General features: G+C 37.9%; 1 protein-coding gene and 1 pseudogene across 1 annotated transcript in view; both read right to left on the minus strand.

Moving 5' to 3' along the window:
• LOC144658094 (eukaryotic translation initiation factor 4 gamma 3-like) overlaps nucleotides 1–14,556 on the minus strand; it is a 32,425-nt gene extending 17,869 nt beyond the window's left edge. The window contains exons 1-7 of the mRNA XM_078518419.1: nucleotides 14,254–14,556; nucleotides 14,059–14,090; nucleotides 13,863–13,900; nucleotides 8,430–8,690; nucleotides 5,039–6,368; nucleotides 1,018–1,133; nucleotides 169–274 (exon numbers count right to left, since the gene is read on the minus strand). Of these exons, the coding sequence (XP_078374545.1) occupies nucleotides 169–274; nucleotides 1,018–1,133; nucleotides 5,039–6,368; nucleotides 8,430–8,690; nucleotides 13,863–13,900; nucleotides 14,059–14,090; nucleotides 14,254–14,321 (1,951 nt within the window). The 5' untranslated portion in view covers nucleotides 14,322–14,556. The remainder of the gene's footprint in view (nucleotides 1–168; nucleotides 275–1,017; nucleotides 1,134–5,038; nucleotides 6,369–8,429; nucleotides 8,691–13,862; nucleotides 13,901–14,058; nucleotides 14,091–14,253) is intronic.
• The window catches only part of LOC144657986 (uncharacterized), a 522,126-nt pseudogene that overhangs the window by 69,847 nt on the left and 435,797 nt on the right, over nucleotides 1–16,482 (minus strand).

Below are 16,482 nucleotides of genomic sequence, written 5' to 3' on the forward strand. Positions count from 1 at the left end.
GCGATCTGCGCGCAGACGGTCCTGAAGGGTGGCTGATACCTTAACACTTAGATGCTGTGTTGGTCTTGCACTTTCAAAATGGGTAACTGTAACATTCATACAGCACTGCACTGATCACACACTGCAGTACCCAACACCACCCTGTAGCTTTAATTTGACGTTATGTACCTTCTTTATCCTCCCATGTCTCTTCCTCAGATTGAGCCTCCTCATTTTCCTCCTGTGTTTGTGTTGGTGTTTCTTCAACAGCTGGTTCCTCATTTTCTTCAGGAACCTACACACAAATAAGAACAATCAAATATCATGTGTTAACAAGAATAACAGGCAAAGTCTGTACTCAAGGGAAAGGGAGGTCTGGTGGTTTATTGGCCAGTGTGCTGGACTCCAGATCAAGCAGTTTGCGTTCAAGCCCTGGCCAGGTTCGCTGTGTTGTGTTCTTGGGGAAGTCACTTCACTTTTATTGTGCCTCTCTCCACCTGGGTGTAAAAATGGGTGCTGGCAAACTTAATCCCGGCATTAACCCTGTGATGGGGGGGGGGGGGGGCACTCCGCACTCCCATATATGAGCTATATAGGTATGTGCCGCTGTGAAGGGTATGTTTTTTAAAGAGTTTAGTCTGGGATAGGGTATAGAAATCAGAGAGTTTTGGTCTAGAATAGGGTATCATTTGCCAAGAAACTGATCAGTGGTATGAAGAATTAAGTCCAGAATAGGAATAGGAACTCGGAAGAGAAAGAGCATTATACTGTACAATACATCTGATTATAAGCCCCCCTCTACCGGATGACAGTACTGAATAGGGCTAAATGTTGCTTTATTATGTGTTTTTAACTAAAAACGTATTTCCATCAACACTGCCGTGGCTCGTTTCGAAACATTTTTTTCATTCTGCTTAATATAGGCCCTCCCAGATATAAGCCCCTCCGCTTATAAGCCCACCCAAAAATCCTTACGAAGTTGTATAAGCCCAGGGCTTATAACCGGAATTCTACGGTATTAAAAATTATTTTATTTACCTCTTCTTGGACAGGCTTTTCTGTGTAAGCCTCCATAAGATCCATGCCCTTCTCTGAAGAGCGTTTCTCCATGTCTTTGAGACGTTGTTTCTGTTTCTTCTTCTTCATATCTTTGGCTAAAACGAGATCAATCACACCAATTACTCACACTGAAGTTTATCACAAATAAAAACAATAAAAAAGAAGGAAAGGCGAGGCAGTTCTTATTAGTTTAGCATTAATTTTGTATCAAATATTGGGCAGAATTGTTCTACTAGGTCTTCAAACCCACTATCATTCTCCAGACAAAAAAAACACTGTTATGGTCTAAACAAGCCCTTGATCTTGAAGCCATGAAAGATCCAGACCATGTGTTAATTTTTGTTTTAAGGAATAGCAGCATGCCATTTCTAATACAAAACAGGAAATTTCTGTACATCATTACAGACTAGAACAAACCAAAACCAATTCCCAAAACAGTAATAAAACCCTCTTCAACGAAACATGTCCACCCCCCACCCCCCTTCAGTTAACAGATGACAGGATATCTTGTAAACAAGGCTTCCCTTCCAGAGTCCATGGATGAGCTCCTAAAGTGTTATATTTTAATGACAGCAATACAGTATTGCATTTTTTTCCTTCTTTTTTTCACAAGCTGACATTTTATAACACCATCAAATCTTCTGATCACAATAATCCACAAAGAGCAGGCCACATGAAATTGTGAAGTTTTTTTAGCCACATTTCTGTATTCTAGTTACAACAGATAGTTTCCAATTAATTTTGTTTAGAACAATTTAGCTGTTAGGCTTCAGTGGTCTTTTCCCTTTACAATTATGGAAAAAACCAATAAATTATAGTACAGTGCAAACTTTAAATCACTAATGTTGCAATAATCGATTGAAAGCACATGGATGGGATATTGATCTCTGGCCACTGTATACTAAATTATTCTGGAGTGAAATAAATATATGTGCCAAAATAAAAGGCTGTATTAGATTCCAGTTTCTGTTGATTTAAATAATGTATCATTCCTTCAATTCAATAGTGGTTAAATAACATGCTTCCTTAACATGAACATGCAGTACAGAAAGAAAAACAAAATTCGGAGTTTATAAATTCAACAGTTTCACCTCCCAGCGTGACGAGGAGGCCCGAGAAAACAATGACAAAATTACCCAAGAATTGCATAACACAACAACCAATTACTGTACATGTAGATTTAGATCACCACAAAGCAGTCTAAATTACAGTTTTACAAAAAGTTGAATCAGTGGTAATTTGATAAGTTACCAAGTTGAATGAAACAATTTTTGAAATTCATACAGGAAGTGACATAATCGTCAAGAATATAAATCAATTCTAAGCAGAATTTACAAATGAGCAAGAAACTAAATAAAATGTTCTTACATAAATCCCTGCTTCTACACTTATTCTGTAAAACCTATTTCCACTCTCAGCCATGAAAATAAAAATTTAAATATCTTTTAATCAAAGCTAGGCGTAAGACATGTGGCAAAACATGGTTTCAATTTGTCAGCAACATAAACATTCAGAGCTCTGCTTGCCTTTTCATTAAAAATCTATCAATAAGAACCACAAATTACAGATATATTTAATGGTAAAAGACATCCTCAGAAAAGAGACAGAAAGGAATTTGTGGATTAGGTTTCACTTTCCGTGATAAAACATGAAGAGATTCATGAACGGATATGCCATTCTATGGTTGCATGACTTCACATGATAATTACATGCATATTTGCCAAATGTTTGCTTCTCAGGGTGAAGGATATTAATCACAAAGACCAGCAATTTCACCCTAAAAACAAAGCAATTTAGAACTTGCCTAACACTTGTAGCAGCTTCTATGTGTTTCCAGAGATAAGGAGCAGAAAACTGTGCGTTGTGAGTTAGAAAGCTGAGTACTGAGCATGTATTGCCCAATTTTGGAAATGAAATACTTGGCATTCAATTGAGTCAATCATAATAGCCACTGACCTCTGGGGGCCGGTCAGTATCACATTCATGATAAACAATTGACTGTCAAGTGACATGAGTCATGCATGCAAATTAATTGTTAATATTTAACTACTATTGTACATTATTACACTGCAAAATCTTCCAAAGTGTCAATTCTTTCAACACAGTGTAAAAAAGGTTTTAATGCAAAGCAAACTCACAAAAAAAACATAAATTCAACAATCAATCAAGACTAAATTCTTCACCAGTAGTTTAGTATCAAGTTAACAACTATTCTCTCTTGGAATGATGAGTATGATCTCAATAGCGCCAATGTAACAATTTTAAGTGCCATTAACTGAATAGCTGGCTTTGCTTAGACATTAAACAAACTTTAAAGACTTAAGATAATTTTTTATTCATTTATTATTTTTTGCATTTCAAATAAAAAAACTTGTCAGTTTCGGATGGGGCAAAAGGAATCTCCCTGACACATTACAAATCTATCTTGAATTATTTTATAATATTTTATAACAGGCTTATTTTGCCTGATTTTTGGGGGAAATGTTTCAATATTTGACATGTTTTCGTGGATGGATCGGACTAGCTCTAGTTTCTACTCCCTTTTTGTGGGTGAAAAAAGGTACCTTATCAATGCAAAATTTGCCATCTCCAGATTTCGGGGGGTTTTTTATTATTATTTTGCACTGGCATTTCTGCGAACATATGAGACACAAGAAAAAACAGAACATTAACAAAGAAGTTAAAATGTTGGAAATAATTATGTGGTTATTCCCCCAGGGGGGTACTCCGGGATCCAAGTGACGGGGATGTGCGAAGGATTTTTTTGGGGTCGAAATTTTCGATTCCGGGATTTTTTTGGGTAGGAGAATTTGGCAGGTATTTTTTTGGGTGACTTGATTTAAAAAGGGGATTTTTTTTCGGTATTAAAATCAAACTAAAGTGCCTTGGCGCGGCCTTGGCAATTTAGGGGTAATTTGACTAGGGATTTTTTTGGGCGTTTTTTTTGGTCCAGGGATTTTTTTGGGTAATGTCGGGAGACTTAGGGATTTTTTTGGGTCCTGAGTTTTGCCTCCATTCGATCATCCCCGTCACTTTGATCCCGGAGTACCCCCCTGGGGTTATTCCCTGCTTATTTTGGAGCTGTAGTTTGAATACAGTCACAACATTTTAAAATGCAAAAGTGCTTTTCGACTCTTTTCAGCTATACAAAGAAATAGTACTGAGCCATGGGATACTTGAGATACATTTTGAATGTTTCCTAGAACTCGCTCTTTTCATTTAATTAATTTCTTTCCTTGCATACATAAATTTAATTTTACATTACTACTCAATACCCCATTTACTCATACCCTCCTATAGTGAAGCAATTTTCACCAATTTCAAATCTGAGCTACATCCTTGATATGAATTCTAACATCAACAAACTGCACCACAGGGAAAAAGGCTAATAATACTTTATTATAAACCCTAAATTTTTGTAATAAAAACTACTGTAAGTATGGCTGCCCAATCTTGTTAGCCAATCGTGGTTATTCTGGGCAGCCATGCACTTTACTTTATTTATTTTATTTATTGTATTGTTAATTTAATTGAATGTAAAGGGTGCAAAATAAATTTGTTGTTGTTGTTGTAAACAATTTTAAAGGCCATGGATGATTTTGCTGGTACACCCACAGTATTATGTTGCCGGCACGAAGTGCGGGAAAACGTGCGCGAGAAGTCACGATTGGTTTTGGTTTTAGTTCTGATTGGCTGAGAAAGTGGCGCAAGATTTTTAAGCCAATCACTAAGCGTAGCAATGCAAAACCAAAGCAAACGCAATTAACTTTCGACACTCAAGTGAAAACCGCTCTATCCAGGTACATGTATAGCCAATAGAAACAGGTTCAAAATATAAGCTATTATGTTTGATTTCTAGCACACCAAGTACATGTTGATCATCTGGAGATGTCGCATAGATTCCCGAAGATTTTAATCCAACATTCTTGAACATTGCCCGAGGTGCTGTGGGTAAATCTAAAATCTTTCAAACAAAGTAACAAGTGAAATAAATACAAACCTGCTGCTGCTTGTGTATCAACAGGATTCTTTGGAGCTGCAGCGGACACCTTCACATCAGCTTCATGACCATTCACCTTCTCAGCACCAACTGCATCTTCTGGCTCAGGCGCCGATGGCAAAACTGCCGCTTCTGCAGTTTCTTTAGCTGCTGACTCAGGTTCGGCAACTTGCTCATCAGCCTCTTCAGTAACTTTGTTGTCTGCGGGAGGCTCTGGAACATTTTCAACAGGTGGAGCTTGGAGCTCGGGCTGAGACTCAACACTTATTACTTCTTCTGTTTTTTCTACCTCCTCACTGGAAAGTGCCACAGGTCCATTTAATGTCTTTGCCTCATTTGCAGGAACTGTTTCAGTTGCAGCTTGCTCAACAGTCTCTTTTGCAGGTTCAACTGCAGTTTTAACTACATCACTAACAGCTGCGCTGCTCTGTTGTGCTTCCTTGTTGCGCACCTCATCTGCAGTAAAGATTTCCACTCTCACATTGGAAATTATTTCTTTTGTGGATGTGATTGCATCTACTGAACTGACCAAAGATTTCGACCCCAATGAATTCTCTGCTGAAACTCCTTCGTTAAGTTTAGAGCCCTGCACGGCTTCTTTGGGTTGTCTTTTAATAACCTCTTCTTTGGGCTGTGTTTCTACAGCCTTTTCAACAGGCTTTTCAGGTAACTTAGGTTCTGTTACGGCATTACTAGTTGAATTAACTTCAGTCTCTTTCACTACTTTGTCTTTTGATATATCTGCAACTTCTTTTATTTTAACAGTATCTACTGCTGGGGTTTTATTATTTACCGGTGCCTTCTGGATTATATACTCGACAGGCTTTTTAGGCTTCTCATCATTATCATTAGCTAATGTTGCAGCGACCTGCGCCGCAAACTGTGCCCGCACATTGGCCTCTGCTTGCTGTTGTGACGTCAGGGGAGGTGTGCTTGAGCTACTGGACTGTCCTGAAATATCTGGTGTAGAATTATTAGGGGTGCCACCGGTACTGCTTGTTATACTCCCCGATGGTTGGCGATTTAAGATTTCTTGTGTTACATCCTTGTTACTATTGGGATCTTTAATCTGGATAATTTTTCTCTCACGTGCACGAGGTTCAAAACTTTGAGTTTGAAACTGTGGCATTCCAGTCATGGGGGCCGCAGGAGCTCTGACGATATAAACAGGTTGTGAAGGCTGTCCCATGGGATAAACTGTCGTCTGTGGATAGCCGTAAGGTCCTTGTGGCTGTGAAGCAGAGACAGGCGTAAATTGACCCTGCATCGGTTGCTGAGGTCTGAATTGCATCTGAGGTGGACCGCTCATGGGTATTTGGGTATACTCAACCTGCAAGACAAAAAAGTCAAAATGTTTAGCATTGGAAATGCTTGTGCACAACTTGAAGCATAGCTATCAAATGAAAAATGAAAAAGCCATGACATGTCACGATGCAATTGTAGAAAGGGGATCTGGAAGGAAATGGGGAATTTAAAAACAGAGTGAGGGATATCGTGTTGCTTCCTCTAAAGCTGTTAATTCTGTATGTAGTAAAGGCCACCCCCTATTTAAATTATATCTTTAATTATATCTTTTTCAAGGCAAAGTATTCTATACCAACAAGTGTTGTTGACACGTTGATAAGTATGTCAATGCTACCTGTGGTGGGTAAGGATTTTTATTTTATTTGTATGTATTTGTTTATTTCCACTTAACTTTGATCAAAGGTTTCTAACTGGTAGTCATAGCTACACAGGAGAAGCTTTTGTAGATGACAAGCTCACTGGAGCAAAATCAAGCGACTGCATGTGCCACAACAGGTACCAATTGTACTCTTTGTGAATTGAAATGGCTAAGCCGGTAAATTATGATTGGTGAAGAATACACCTACTGAAATGATGTTTTATAAGAATCAAAGAAATCTAATTCTAATTTCTCCAGGCTTGGGGTAGGTAGGGGGTTTTGGGTGGGGGCATATAAGCCGTATAATAAAAAAGTTTCGAAACGCACCTCAGCAGTGTTGTTTGAAATACGTTTTTAAGTTAAAAAGTCATAACAAAGCAACATTTAGCCCTGTTCTTCAGTACTGCCTTCCAGCAGAAAGGGGGATTATATCTGGGGGGGGGGGGGGGGTCTTAAAGCCACATGTGTTTCCTTTTTTTACAGGTATATAGGCCTATAACGAGGGACGCTTATAACCGGAATTTTACGGTATGTGTCCACTGTTACATACATGTATATCACTATGACAAAATCTGATCACAAACTTTACAATAAAGATCTGACCAAAAAGGGCTCTTAAGGTGGATTTCCACTGACGCGTAATTTTTTACGTGCGTGAAAAAATTTAGAGACAATGTATGAACGACTTGCGTTAACGTGTACGCAAGTCGTTCATACATTGTCTCTAAATTTTTCTCGCGCGTAAAAAATTACGCGTCAGTGGAAATCCAGCATTACTCCGTGTAGAAGACACAGTTTACCTATAACAATAGAGAACAAAAGGACAAAAGAACGAGGAATATAATAAAAACAAAAGGTTTGCGATGCACTATTCTATTGTGATGTGTTCTGTGCTTCTACACGAAGAAGGAGCCCCAAAAAGGTCGAATGTGTACAACAGTAACAGTCAGGGGGGGGGGGGGGGGGGGAAAGAAACGAGGTCTGGGACCGAGTAGCGATGCTCTCACAACTTGCAAAGCGATCAATTCACAATGTAGTCAGCGGTTTTTGGACGATGATGCAACAGGCAATCTTTTCCCGCGAAATGGAAGCTGCTATGTCGTGGAATCACTTATTATAAAGGGGTTCAATTCTCTTAACTAAAAATCTAAAAGCAGCGTGTTTAAATCCGAAAATTTCGTCATCATCGTGTAGTTTTAAGAACGCAGAATTTTGTGATGCCGTGCTACTTTTCAGTGCTGAAATGCAAATGTTTGTGCCACGATTTTCAACTGGCCCACATGGGATTGTAAATGAAGTAAAACAAAGAAAGACCAAGTCAACAAACAACCTCAAACAATAGAGCAAGAACAATAGCTCCGACCAGCGCGGGAATATTCGATCGCCACGTTTTCATTACCATTCCCGTGATGGTTTTATTTCATAACAAACACCACATATTGACACCAAGAACCTTTCCGGAGAAATTTTCGCTGCTTTAAAGTCAAAACTTAGAAAGTCTTTTTTATTACTCACTGGTCCCATGTTTTTGTTTTGGCAAGTTCACAAAGAAAGGAGCTGCTCATGCGCCTTAGAGACATCCGCTGACTACCGCCCCGATGATTGCTTTGCAAGTTGTGAGAGCATCGCTCAGATTTCATATAAGAGAATGTATGGGAAGTTGCTTCCCCCCCCTGGTAACAGTAGTCGGTCAGGTTACAAGCAACAATTTCAACAGCTTCCACTTACGGGTGGTGCCATAAACGGCGCAGTCTGTCCTTGCGGAATGAACTGAGGCGCCCCAGGTGGTCCCATCATTTGTACTATGGGACCCCCTGGTGGTGAAGAGTACATTGGAGGGTTGTTTGGAGCTTGGTGTCTTGGAATTCTCATGGCTCTTTGGCTGTGGAAGAACTGCTGTTGATTTGGGAGGCGAGGTTGTCCTTGGGGTGCCTGCATCTGACCAGGCATCTGCCCCATGACTATATTCTGTTGCATTTGTGGTGGAATCTATAGTCAAATAAACCAAACAAGATGATAGTAATTCAGATCAATTTTTAAAAATGTACTCTAAATGTAGTTCACATGGGGTTCCATCTTAAATCTATAGTGGTAGATTCAGATAAGCTTATTGACAACATCAAAACAAAAATAGAATAAGTTCAGTTTGGACAAGATGGTCAACCATTTCAGAGACCTGAAAAGAGTCAGTCCTGCTACAAATGAGGACCTTGTATTTGATCAAAATTTGTGGCTAGCAAGGACAACATGGAAAATGACCTAAAGGGTTGTTAGAAGGAAAAGGGGATAAAAATGCTACTTCATTCATTTGTAACAGATTGATCAAGTGTTAGGAAACTAGAACAAATCAGTACTGCCTCAAATGTGGCCACTTGCATGTGAAATTAGCCTGATGTTGGTGACCAACGTTTTGATAACAAAAATTTGAACAAAAAAAATTGAGGGCTTTACTATAAATCCAAACTATCAACAACACATAGCACATAAAAATATTTACCACTTGAGACAAAGCATTAGTATTCTTCAATAAAAACAACAAATTGTAGGGACCTACAAGTGCACACTTCAGTTTTCAAGGAATCTTCAATGCCTTAAAATTTTCTTTTCAGTTTTATGGACTTTCAGTATTTATTCAGCTCTAGTTCAGAGTGAAGTTAAAAGCTGATTGTAACATGACAGTTTGTAGTTTCTAGCTGTTGATCCAATTGGTCAGTTTGGTTCAGCTATTGTTTCCAATGTGTCATGTAAAACATTGTTAACCATGATGACTGTATCCGAGACATTTTACAGCACAGCAAAAAAACTAATGATTTTAGAACAGTATGAACAACACTAAAATGAGCAATCAATTTTGTTACCGATGAAATGTTAGACCATTTATATAATTTGTACATGAACATGTTTTTTATCACCTCTCTATAGTCATGTAGATACATTTTTTAGACCCATGGTTACTCAAATCAAAGCTGCTATATATGCAATGATTTATAATTCTAAGAACTTTGAATCTTTTTGCTAATTTATTCTAACATTTTGTTCACAGCTGAACACTTCCATAGCAACCCTATGAAACTCTGACCAGTAAGTCTTCGAATTGAGATCTTTAATTTTCTTGTTATAAGCAAGGCTGGTAGAACTCAAAGAACAATTTTATAGTTTCTGAAGACTCTTAGTATGAAGCACATTAATTTTGAGAAACAAGTTTATCTTCTAACCTGAACACCAGATTTAGTTTCTTGGGGCAACAGAGCACTGCCACATTACCACCAATATAACTTTATACTAAGTACACATCAGCAGGATTAAATTACAGTGCAACATGCAACCCATCTTACACAAACCAGCTTGGTTCCAAAGAATTCATTAAACATGCACATGTATCTGGTGTTTGCTATCACTAATGTCCAAATATTCATTTTAAAAAGGTGTCTGGCTGTGTTTAAGCACACAACTGTTTCGGTAGAATGCCTTAATCACTGTAAACTGTAAAACGCAGGGTTAATCACATTGCTAATCTCTGTGAACTAAATATACGTATGTAAAGTAGTCAATAACTGCTTTGTCTGGTTAGTTGTCTATAGTACAGCAAGGGATTCCAAATTTAAATGACTGTTCTCTGTACGCCCAAAATGTAACGTTAAATTCAGCAGGAAAACGTGTACATTTTTAAGAGAAAACTAAATATTTGACATGAAAAGCCAAGTCAATGTATTTAAAAAAAATGGCAAGAGAAAACAAAGTTTAATACTGTTTACACTATATATCCAATTTTCTCAATACATGTATACCAAATTTCACTACACCAGGGTTGTCTATAATTGAACAGTTAAACAAAACAGTTAGACTCTTCTTGTCTGTTTCAGATGGACTTCAACATGTATTTTGAACAGAACATTGTTGCCATGTAAAACTCTGCTTGCACAGTTACAAAACCTTCCAAAAAGGTCTCCCATTGTTTTTTATTCATTTCAAGGTTAATGCAGTATTTGTAACCATGTTTAGTAAAAGGATTGTGAACAATATGGCAAACAACTGTCGTGTAAAATAGCAGGCAAACTTTAATAGAGTCAAACCTCTTTCAGGGCCAGTGAAGAAAGCATAACTTTGCCACATGCAACAAGCATACAGCAAGTCTACATGAAATGAATAACTTCATGCACATGGCAAAGTTGTACCACCTGACTTGGCCCTTATACAGACTCACTCAAAACGTAATGCAAAAGTCTTGATAATTTAAAGTCTTGACAACTAAACGTATAAATAAAGGATTCACATTTCAGGCTCACAAGAAAGTCCAGATAAGCAAAAGACTCGACAATCATTTTAGACAGGATTCCAAAAAAAGTAGCATTGGGTTGTCTGGGACGAGTAGATTTTCCTGCCAGGCAAGTACCTTTCCTTGCTCACTGGCCCAGGCAAGTCATCTGTCCACTAAATCATACTGAAACGAAAACTAAGGCAAAAAAACTGGGCAAGCAAAATCAGGTACCGGACACAAATAAGAATGTTGTATATTAGTCAGTATTATTTGTTGTCTTTTTTCTATTATTTTGCATCATCTGTGTCTGGTACACACAAGAGAAGCCAAAATTTGACAGCTGCTTTTCTGAATGACAAGCTGAAATTAAAGCTTTTTTTCCCAGCCCTGTGGATTTTCAATAATAAATAATAATAATAATAAAACCTTTATTTGAGTGTCAAAAACTAAAATAGCAGTAATAAAACCACTAAATGGGGACACTTTAAAGTAAAAGAAAAATAACAAAATCGAAATATCCTAATAAATGCTAAAATCGGTTAAAATTGATTAAAATATTTACAATATATACAAGTTAAAATACAAGATAAAATATTTTCAATATGTACAGTTAAAATACAAGCTAAGAACTTACATTAAGAACTACATAGAAAACAATTAGCGCAGCAATTATCATTCATTAAAATATCTAAATCTAGCTTACGAATGTTTTTCTTAAAAGATGACAGTGTTGGTAAACTCCTAATGTTCTTTGGTATTATGTTCCATATCTTAGGCCCAACGTATCTGATCGTATGTTTGCCATATGTGACTGTATTAAATCTAGGGATAACAAATTCTTTGTTGCATAAGGCATACTTCGTCTCAGACCTCTGAAATAAGTCAGCAACATACGTAGGACAAATGTTATGCTTAACCTTGTATATAAGAGTAGCTAGGTCCTGTAACCTTCTATTTTGTAGAGTGCATAGGTTGGCCATAACTAGTAATTTGTCATAACTTGACGTTTTGTCGCAGAAAATGGCTCTGAGTGCCCTTTCTTGTATGCGCTCTAATTTTCTTCTATCACTCGCACGGCAGAAATGCCAGACAAGGTGAGAGTAAGTTAAATAGGGTAGAATGGCAGCTGGTTCCTGGCACCTTTTAAAATGTCAAAACAACACTCCTAGAATGTATGACAGGAATGTAAATCTTGGGTCAAAATCAAGGGTATGTAACAGTCACCGGTCGTCACCCACAGTACAAAGCATTGTTTAACGACAAGGTTTCAGTTTATCAATCAAGAGTTCAAAAATTGAATATGTTTGATTACCAAAAATATTTTAGTAGTTTAAGTACGTTAAAAAACAGAACTTTATTAACTACGCATTTTCTACGCGTTGAATTAAATTGAGGTCAATTACGGTGGATATTTGGTTTTGTTTTGACTGTATATTCAAGGAAATATACATGCATCAGGAAGGCATACATCATGACAAAGAATAGCGTTACCGGAGATAGAGGTTGTAAATAAAGTAAAATCAAGACAAAAAAAAAAAACAGTTGGAAAAATCCTTCAGTTTCTTGTGAGATCTATATGCTGATGCAGGCTTAATGCTAAGCTCTTTAAATATAGAACTTTTAACAGCTAGGTCATTTAAACATATGCATCCATTTTCAATATCAGACAAAACATTGCTTTCACTTTTTGAGGCAAATGCCACTTTCACTACACGTTTGATACAAGAAAAACGTTTAATGCCCGATCCTTAACCCCCTATCCACAATGAACATTAAAACAAGCAATAAATGAGAACGTATAACTATTTAGTCTAATGTAAGCTTAAATATTATTTTTAAACGAAGTTGAAGTTGTAACATTGAAAACAAGGCGCAGAGATTTGCCTCAAATAAATCTTTTAAACTCTATACCCCTTGCAAAAGAACGGGTTGGCAAACTTTAGAGAATGTTGAGCAATCGACGTGAATTTACCTTTTGTTCGAGGTTGTATGCAAAATTATTTTCGCCTTTGTTCGAGGGTATTCACAAGTTCTACATACATCAGAGAATTAAATTAAGAGTTTGGAATCGAAATTCTGTATTTAAACAAATATCACTGAAGGGAATTCTAAGATGTGTGTTAGTTTCAGTTTCAACTAAGCACTTCCCTTTCCCAAATAGAAATTGTAGTCGCATTTTAATCTATTCAGCCACCAGTGTATTCGCCCCACCCCCGTCTAAAACCAGTCGTGGCCATCGACAAATTTTTAGTTTGTTCAAACACCGCGTGAAAGGTTAAAGTAAAACTGTTTGTCTGTTCGGAATAAAGCGTGTCTAGTCGCAGAAAAGAAAGAAATCTGTTTGTGCAACAGGATTGTGTGTAAGTGATAAATAAGTTTGTTCAAAATGGGTGTCTTTCGATCTGTGTCGTCAAGGGAAAGATCAGTGAATTTCAAATACACCCGGACCAGACAAGAAACACAATAACATGACACGAATAACAGAAGAATCAGACGCCTTTAAATAGAACCATTTCGAAAGGTCGAAATCCCCGACCAGCATTTTTCCCTCTCATCGTAAATAATGTACAAATATACCCGATGATCCGTACGTCTTACGGAAGTAATGCATAAAGGTTATTTCCTAAAACAATAATCAATGCAAGAAAGCTTGTGTTGTGATCGACTATTCTACAGCCGGAGATAAACTTGGATCTTAGGTGGCTCGAGGAACTTTTTACTAAAACACCCACTCCTTAGATACGTAACAAAACATCTGTAAATAGAAATTCATTCATAACGACTCGAGAAGAACTGTTATGCAAGAAAAGTCACAGAATTCCACGAGACATCAAAACACCAGCAATCGAAGCGATCGTCGACGTAAATATGGTGTTAATGGCGTAAAATAAAAATGTATTCACCTGGAACTGTGCTTGTCTTGGATTAAAATCGTCTGGCCCTAAACGTGACGAAATGAATGAAGTGAAAAATCAATTGCGTTAAAATTCACGGAAATCCATATTCTTTCGTACAAACGTCAGCACTTTTCGCCGGCCACATTTATCCCTTTTCCCGTTTTAATTTTACACTCATAAATCACAGATAATCAAAACTTACTTTGCTGTGATGAAGGCGGCCCACGAGGATTTCTAAGATCAAGGAATTAAGGAATTCAACAAAAATATGGTTCGGAAAATATGACACGACACAACAAAGACTAAACTTACGACGCAGAGAGATCAAACCTGGATGACTTTCAATGAGTATTTACGAGTCTCTCTTATACCCTGAATGATATTATAAGAAGGATACTGTTGCGGTGGTCTTCCTTGAAGAACCATTGCAGCAGGAGGGGAAGCGGCAACTTTCCCCTTCTGCATAGCGGCGAAAGCGTTCTTACGCTAGCGACAAATGAAGCTTCTCACGAAGGTCTTCCGTTGCTTTGGACTATGACTTTGAAAACCGTTCAAAAACACAAAACAAAAGGCAACAGCGTATTTGTAGATAATATTGGATGTTTTCCTTATCTTTTGGTTCCTTGATGGTGTTTTAAGCGTACAGATTAGAAAGGATGAAAACTATTTCAATCCAACATGGCTGCTCTTCGGCGAGAAGCCGCAGAGAAATCCGGTGTGTGACGTCATGTTAGCCAGAACATGACACGTGATTTGCACATGGAGAAATTTTCAAATTTTTCCCGCGAAAATTTTTCCCTCGCACCAGTTCGATTGATGACTTGGTGTCTATCAGAGAAGGGCGGAAAACTTTATCTTTTGAACAGTAAGGCCCGGGTCGCACTAGACGAATTTTGTTTGTTTAAGTCATAAATATGTCAACACGTAGCGTAAAATAAGTGCGACCCCCAATTTTAAAATCTGCCAAATTTTTGCGGATTGCCAAATATCGCCAATCCGAAGGTCCTGCCTCGAGCAGGCACAAACAATTTTGTTTTTAACCATTAAACTGTCATATACGAAAACATGTTTGGAATACCTTCGCGCAAGTTTGCAGCGAATATAGCGGGAATACTTTTTACCTGGTCCATCCCCGTCCACTGGCTCTCTACAGTTATTTACGAGGAGAAATGATAGTGACCACCGGGAGAGCGACAGGTGGCGACCCTTCAAGCGCACGTCTTCAAGAGAAGCACGAGCTTGAAGTGCATTATGCATTTTTGTGAGAAGAAACACAAGATACAGAAACCGAGCCGGAAAATAATCAATGTTGTGTCGTGTGACGACCGCTATAGATGGGGTGATGACGTATGTGACAACAACAAAGGGAAAACATTTAGGTTTGATGCGACCCCGTCAAAATGGAACGCAATTGCCATTTTTCCTCACCAAAAATGGAAAGATTGACGCTCTAGTGCGACCCGGGCCTAATGCTCTTTCTATTTTTTTTTCTCCCCTTTTTCGCACCTGTAACAAGAAAAGAGACAATATGCTGTGTATCGCTGGGAAATTGGATTGGCCTCCACTGGGTCTCTATAAATTGTGCTCGAAAAGTGGAGGTGGATTTTATGTAACACAAGTTGCAAAATTAGGCTTAAATAATATGCACGATTTTTCAATTATTCGAATAATAGCCGAAATCACAAAAAGTGAACTAGCGCGCGGAGACTGGGGAGAAGAAAGATCGATTTCAGGGTCCTAAAGTCCAAGGTTCCACGTCCGGCGTTAAGGGACGGACCATTATTTTCTTGGAGGGGGGGGGGGGAATGAAAAATTTTCCTCTGCAAACTTTTTTTTTAGTTTATGCACCTCTGCAAACATTTTTTTTCGAAATTCTTACTATTTTTTGTTATACATATCGTGTTTGCAAACAATTTATTTTGTCTTTCCAGGCCTTGCAAACAATTTTTTTCAATATTTTTCATCCCCCCCCCCCCTCCAAAAAAATAATGGTCCGTCCCTAAGAGAGAACGAAATAAGACTCCATGGATTTATTAGCCCTAAATTCGCTCGCCCGCGTTCAAGAGCAACTGATCACAGGAGAAAACAAAGATGGCTTTCTACAAGATGGGGTTATACATTTTTCCAGAATATCTTGCGCACCTAACACAGCCAATTGACGCACCGAAAGCCATGATTTTTTTTCGAAATTAACTCCTGTTCTGAGAACATTTGGTATCCTAGCCTTTTGAAGTCTTAAGATCTGTTCCGCCCGTTTCTTATGTGCGTTTTTAGGGTTTCCGTGAACTAAGAATAAATTGTAAATGTACCTTGAGTCGCAATCTTTTTTCGGAAAGTTTGACTTTTGCCAGCGTGCGTTGTGTTGTGTACATTTTATCAAAATTCCTTGCGAACTACACAACCAGTAGAAACATAGAAAGCCATATTTTCCAGAAATTTGTCCCAGTACAAACTCTTGACTAACAACAATGCGTATACTAAAAAGTTTGAAGTTTTTAGAACTTTCTGTGTGCGTTTCTATAAGCGTTTTTTGGTTTTAAAACGTGCGCTAAGATTTGTGAGTAAATGTACCAGTCGCCATCTTTTTGGGCACCGTGGATTGAAATGTCAGAAACTAATTGCTTGA

This window comes from Oculina patagonica, chromosome 6, assembly GCF_052425735.1.
Source record: "Oculina patagonica isolate OP01 chromosome 6, crgOcupat, whole genome shotgun sequence".
Lineage (NCBI taxonomy): Eukaryota > Metazoa > Cnidaria > Anthozoa > Scleractinia > Oculinidae > Oculina > Oculina patagonica.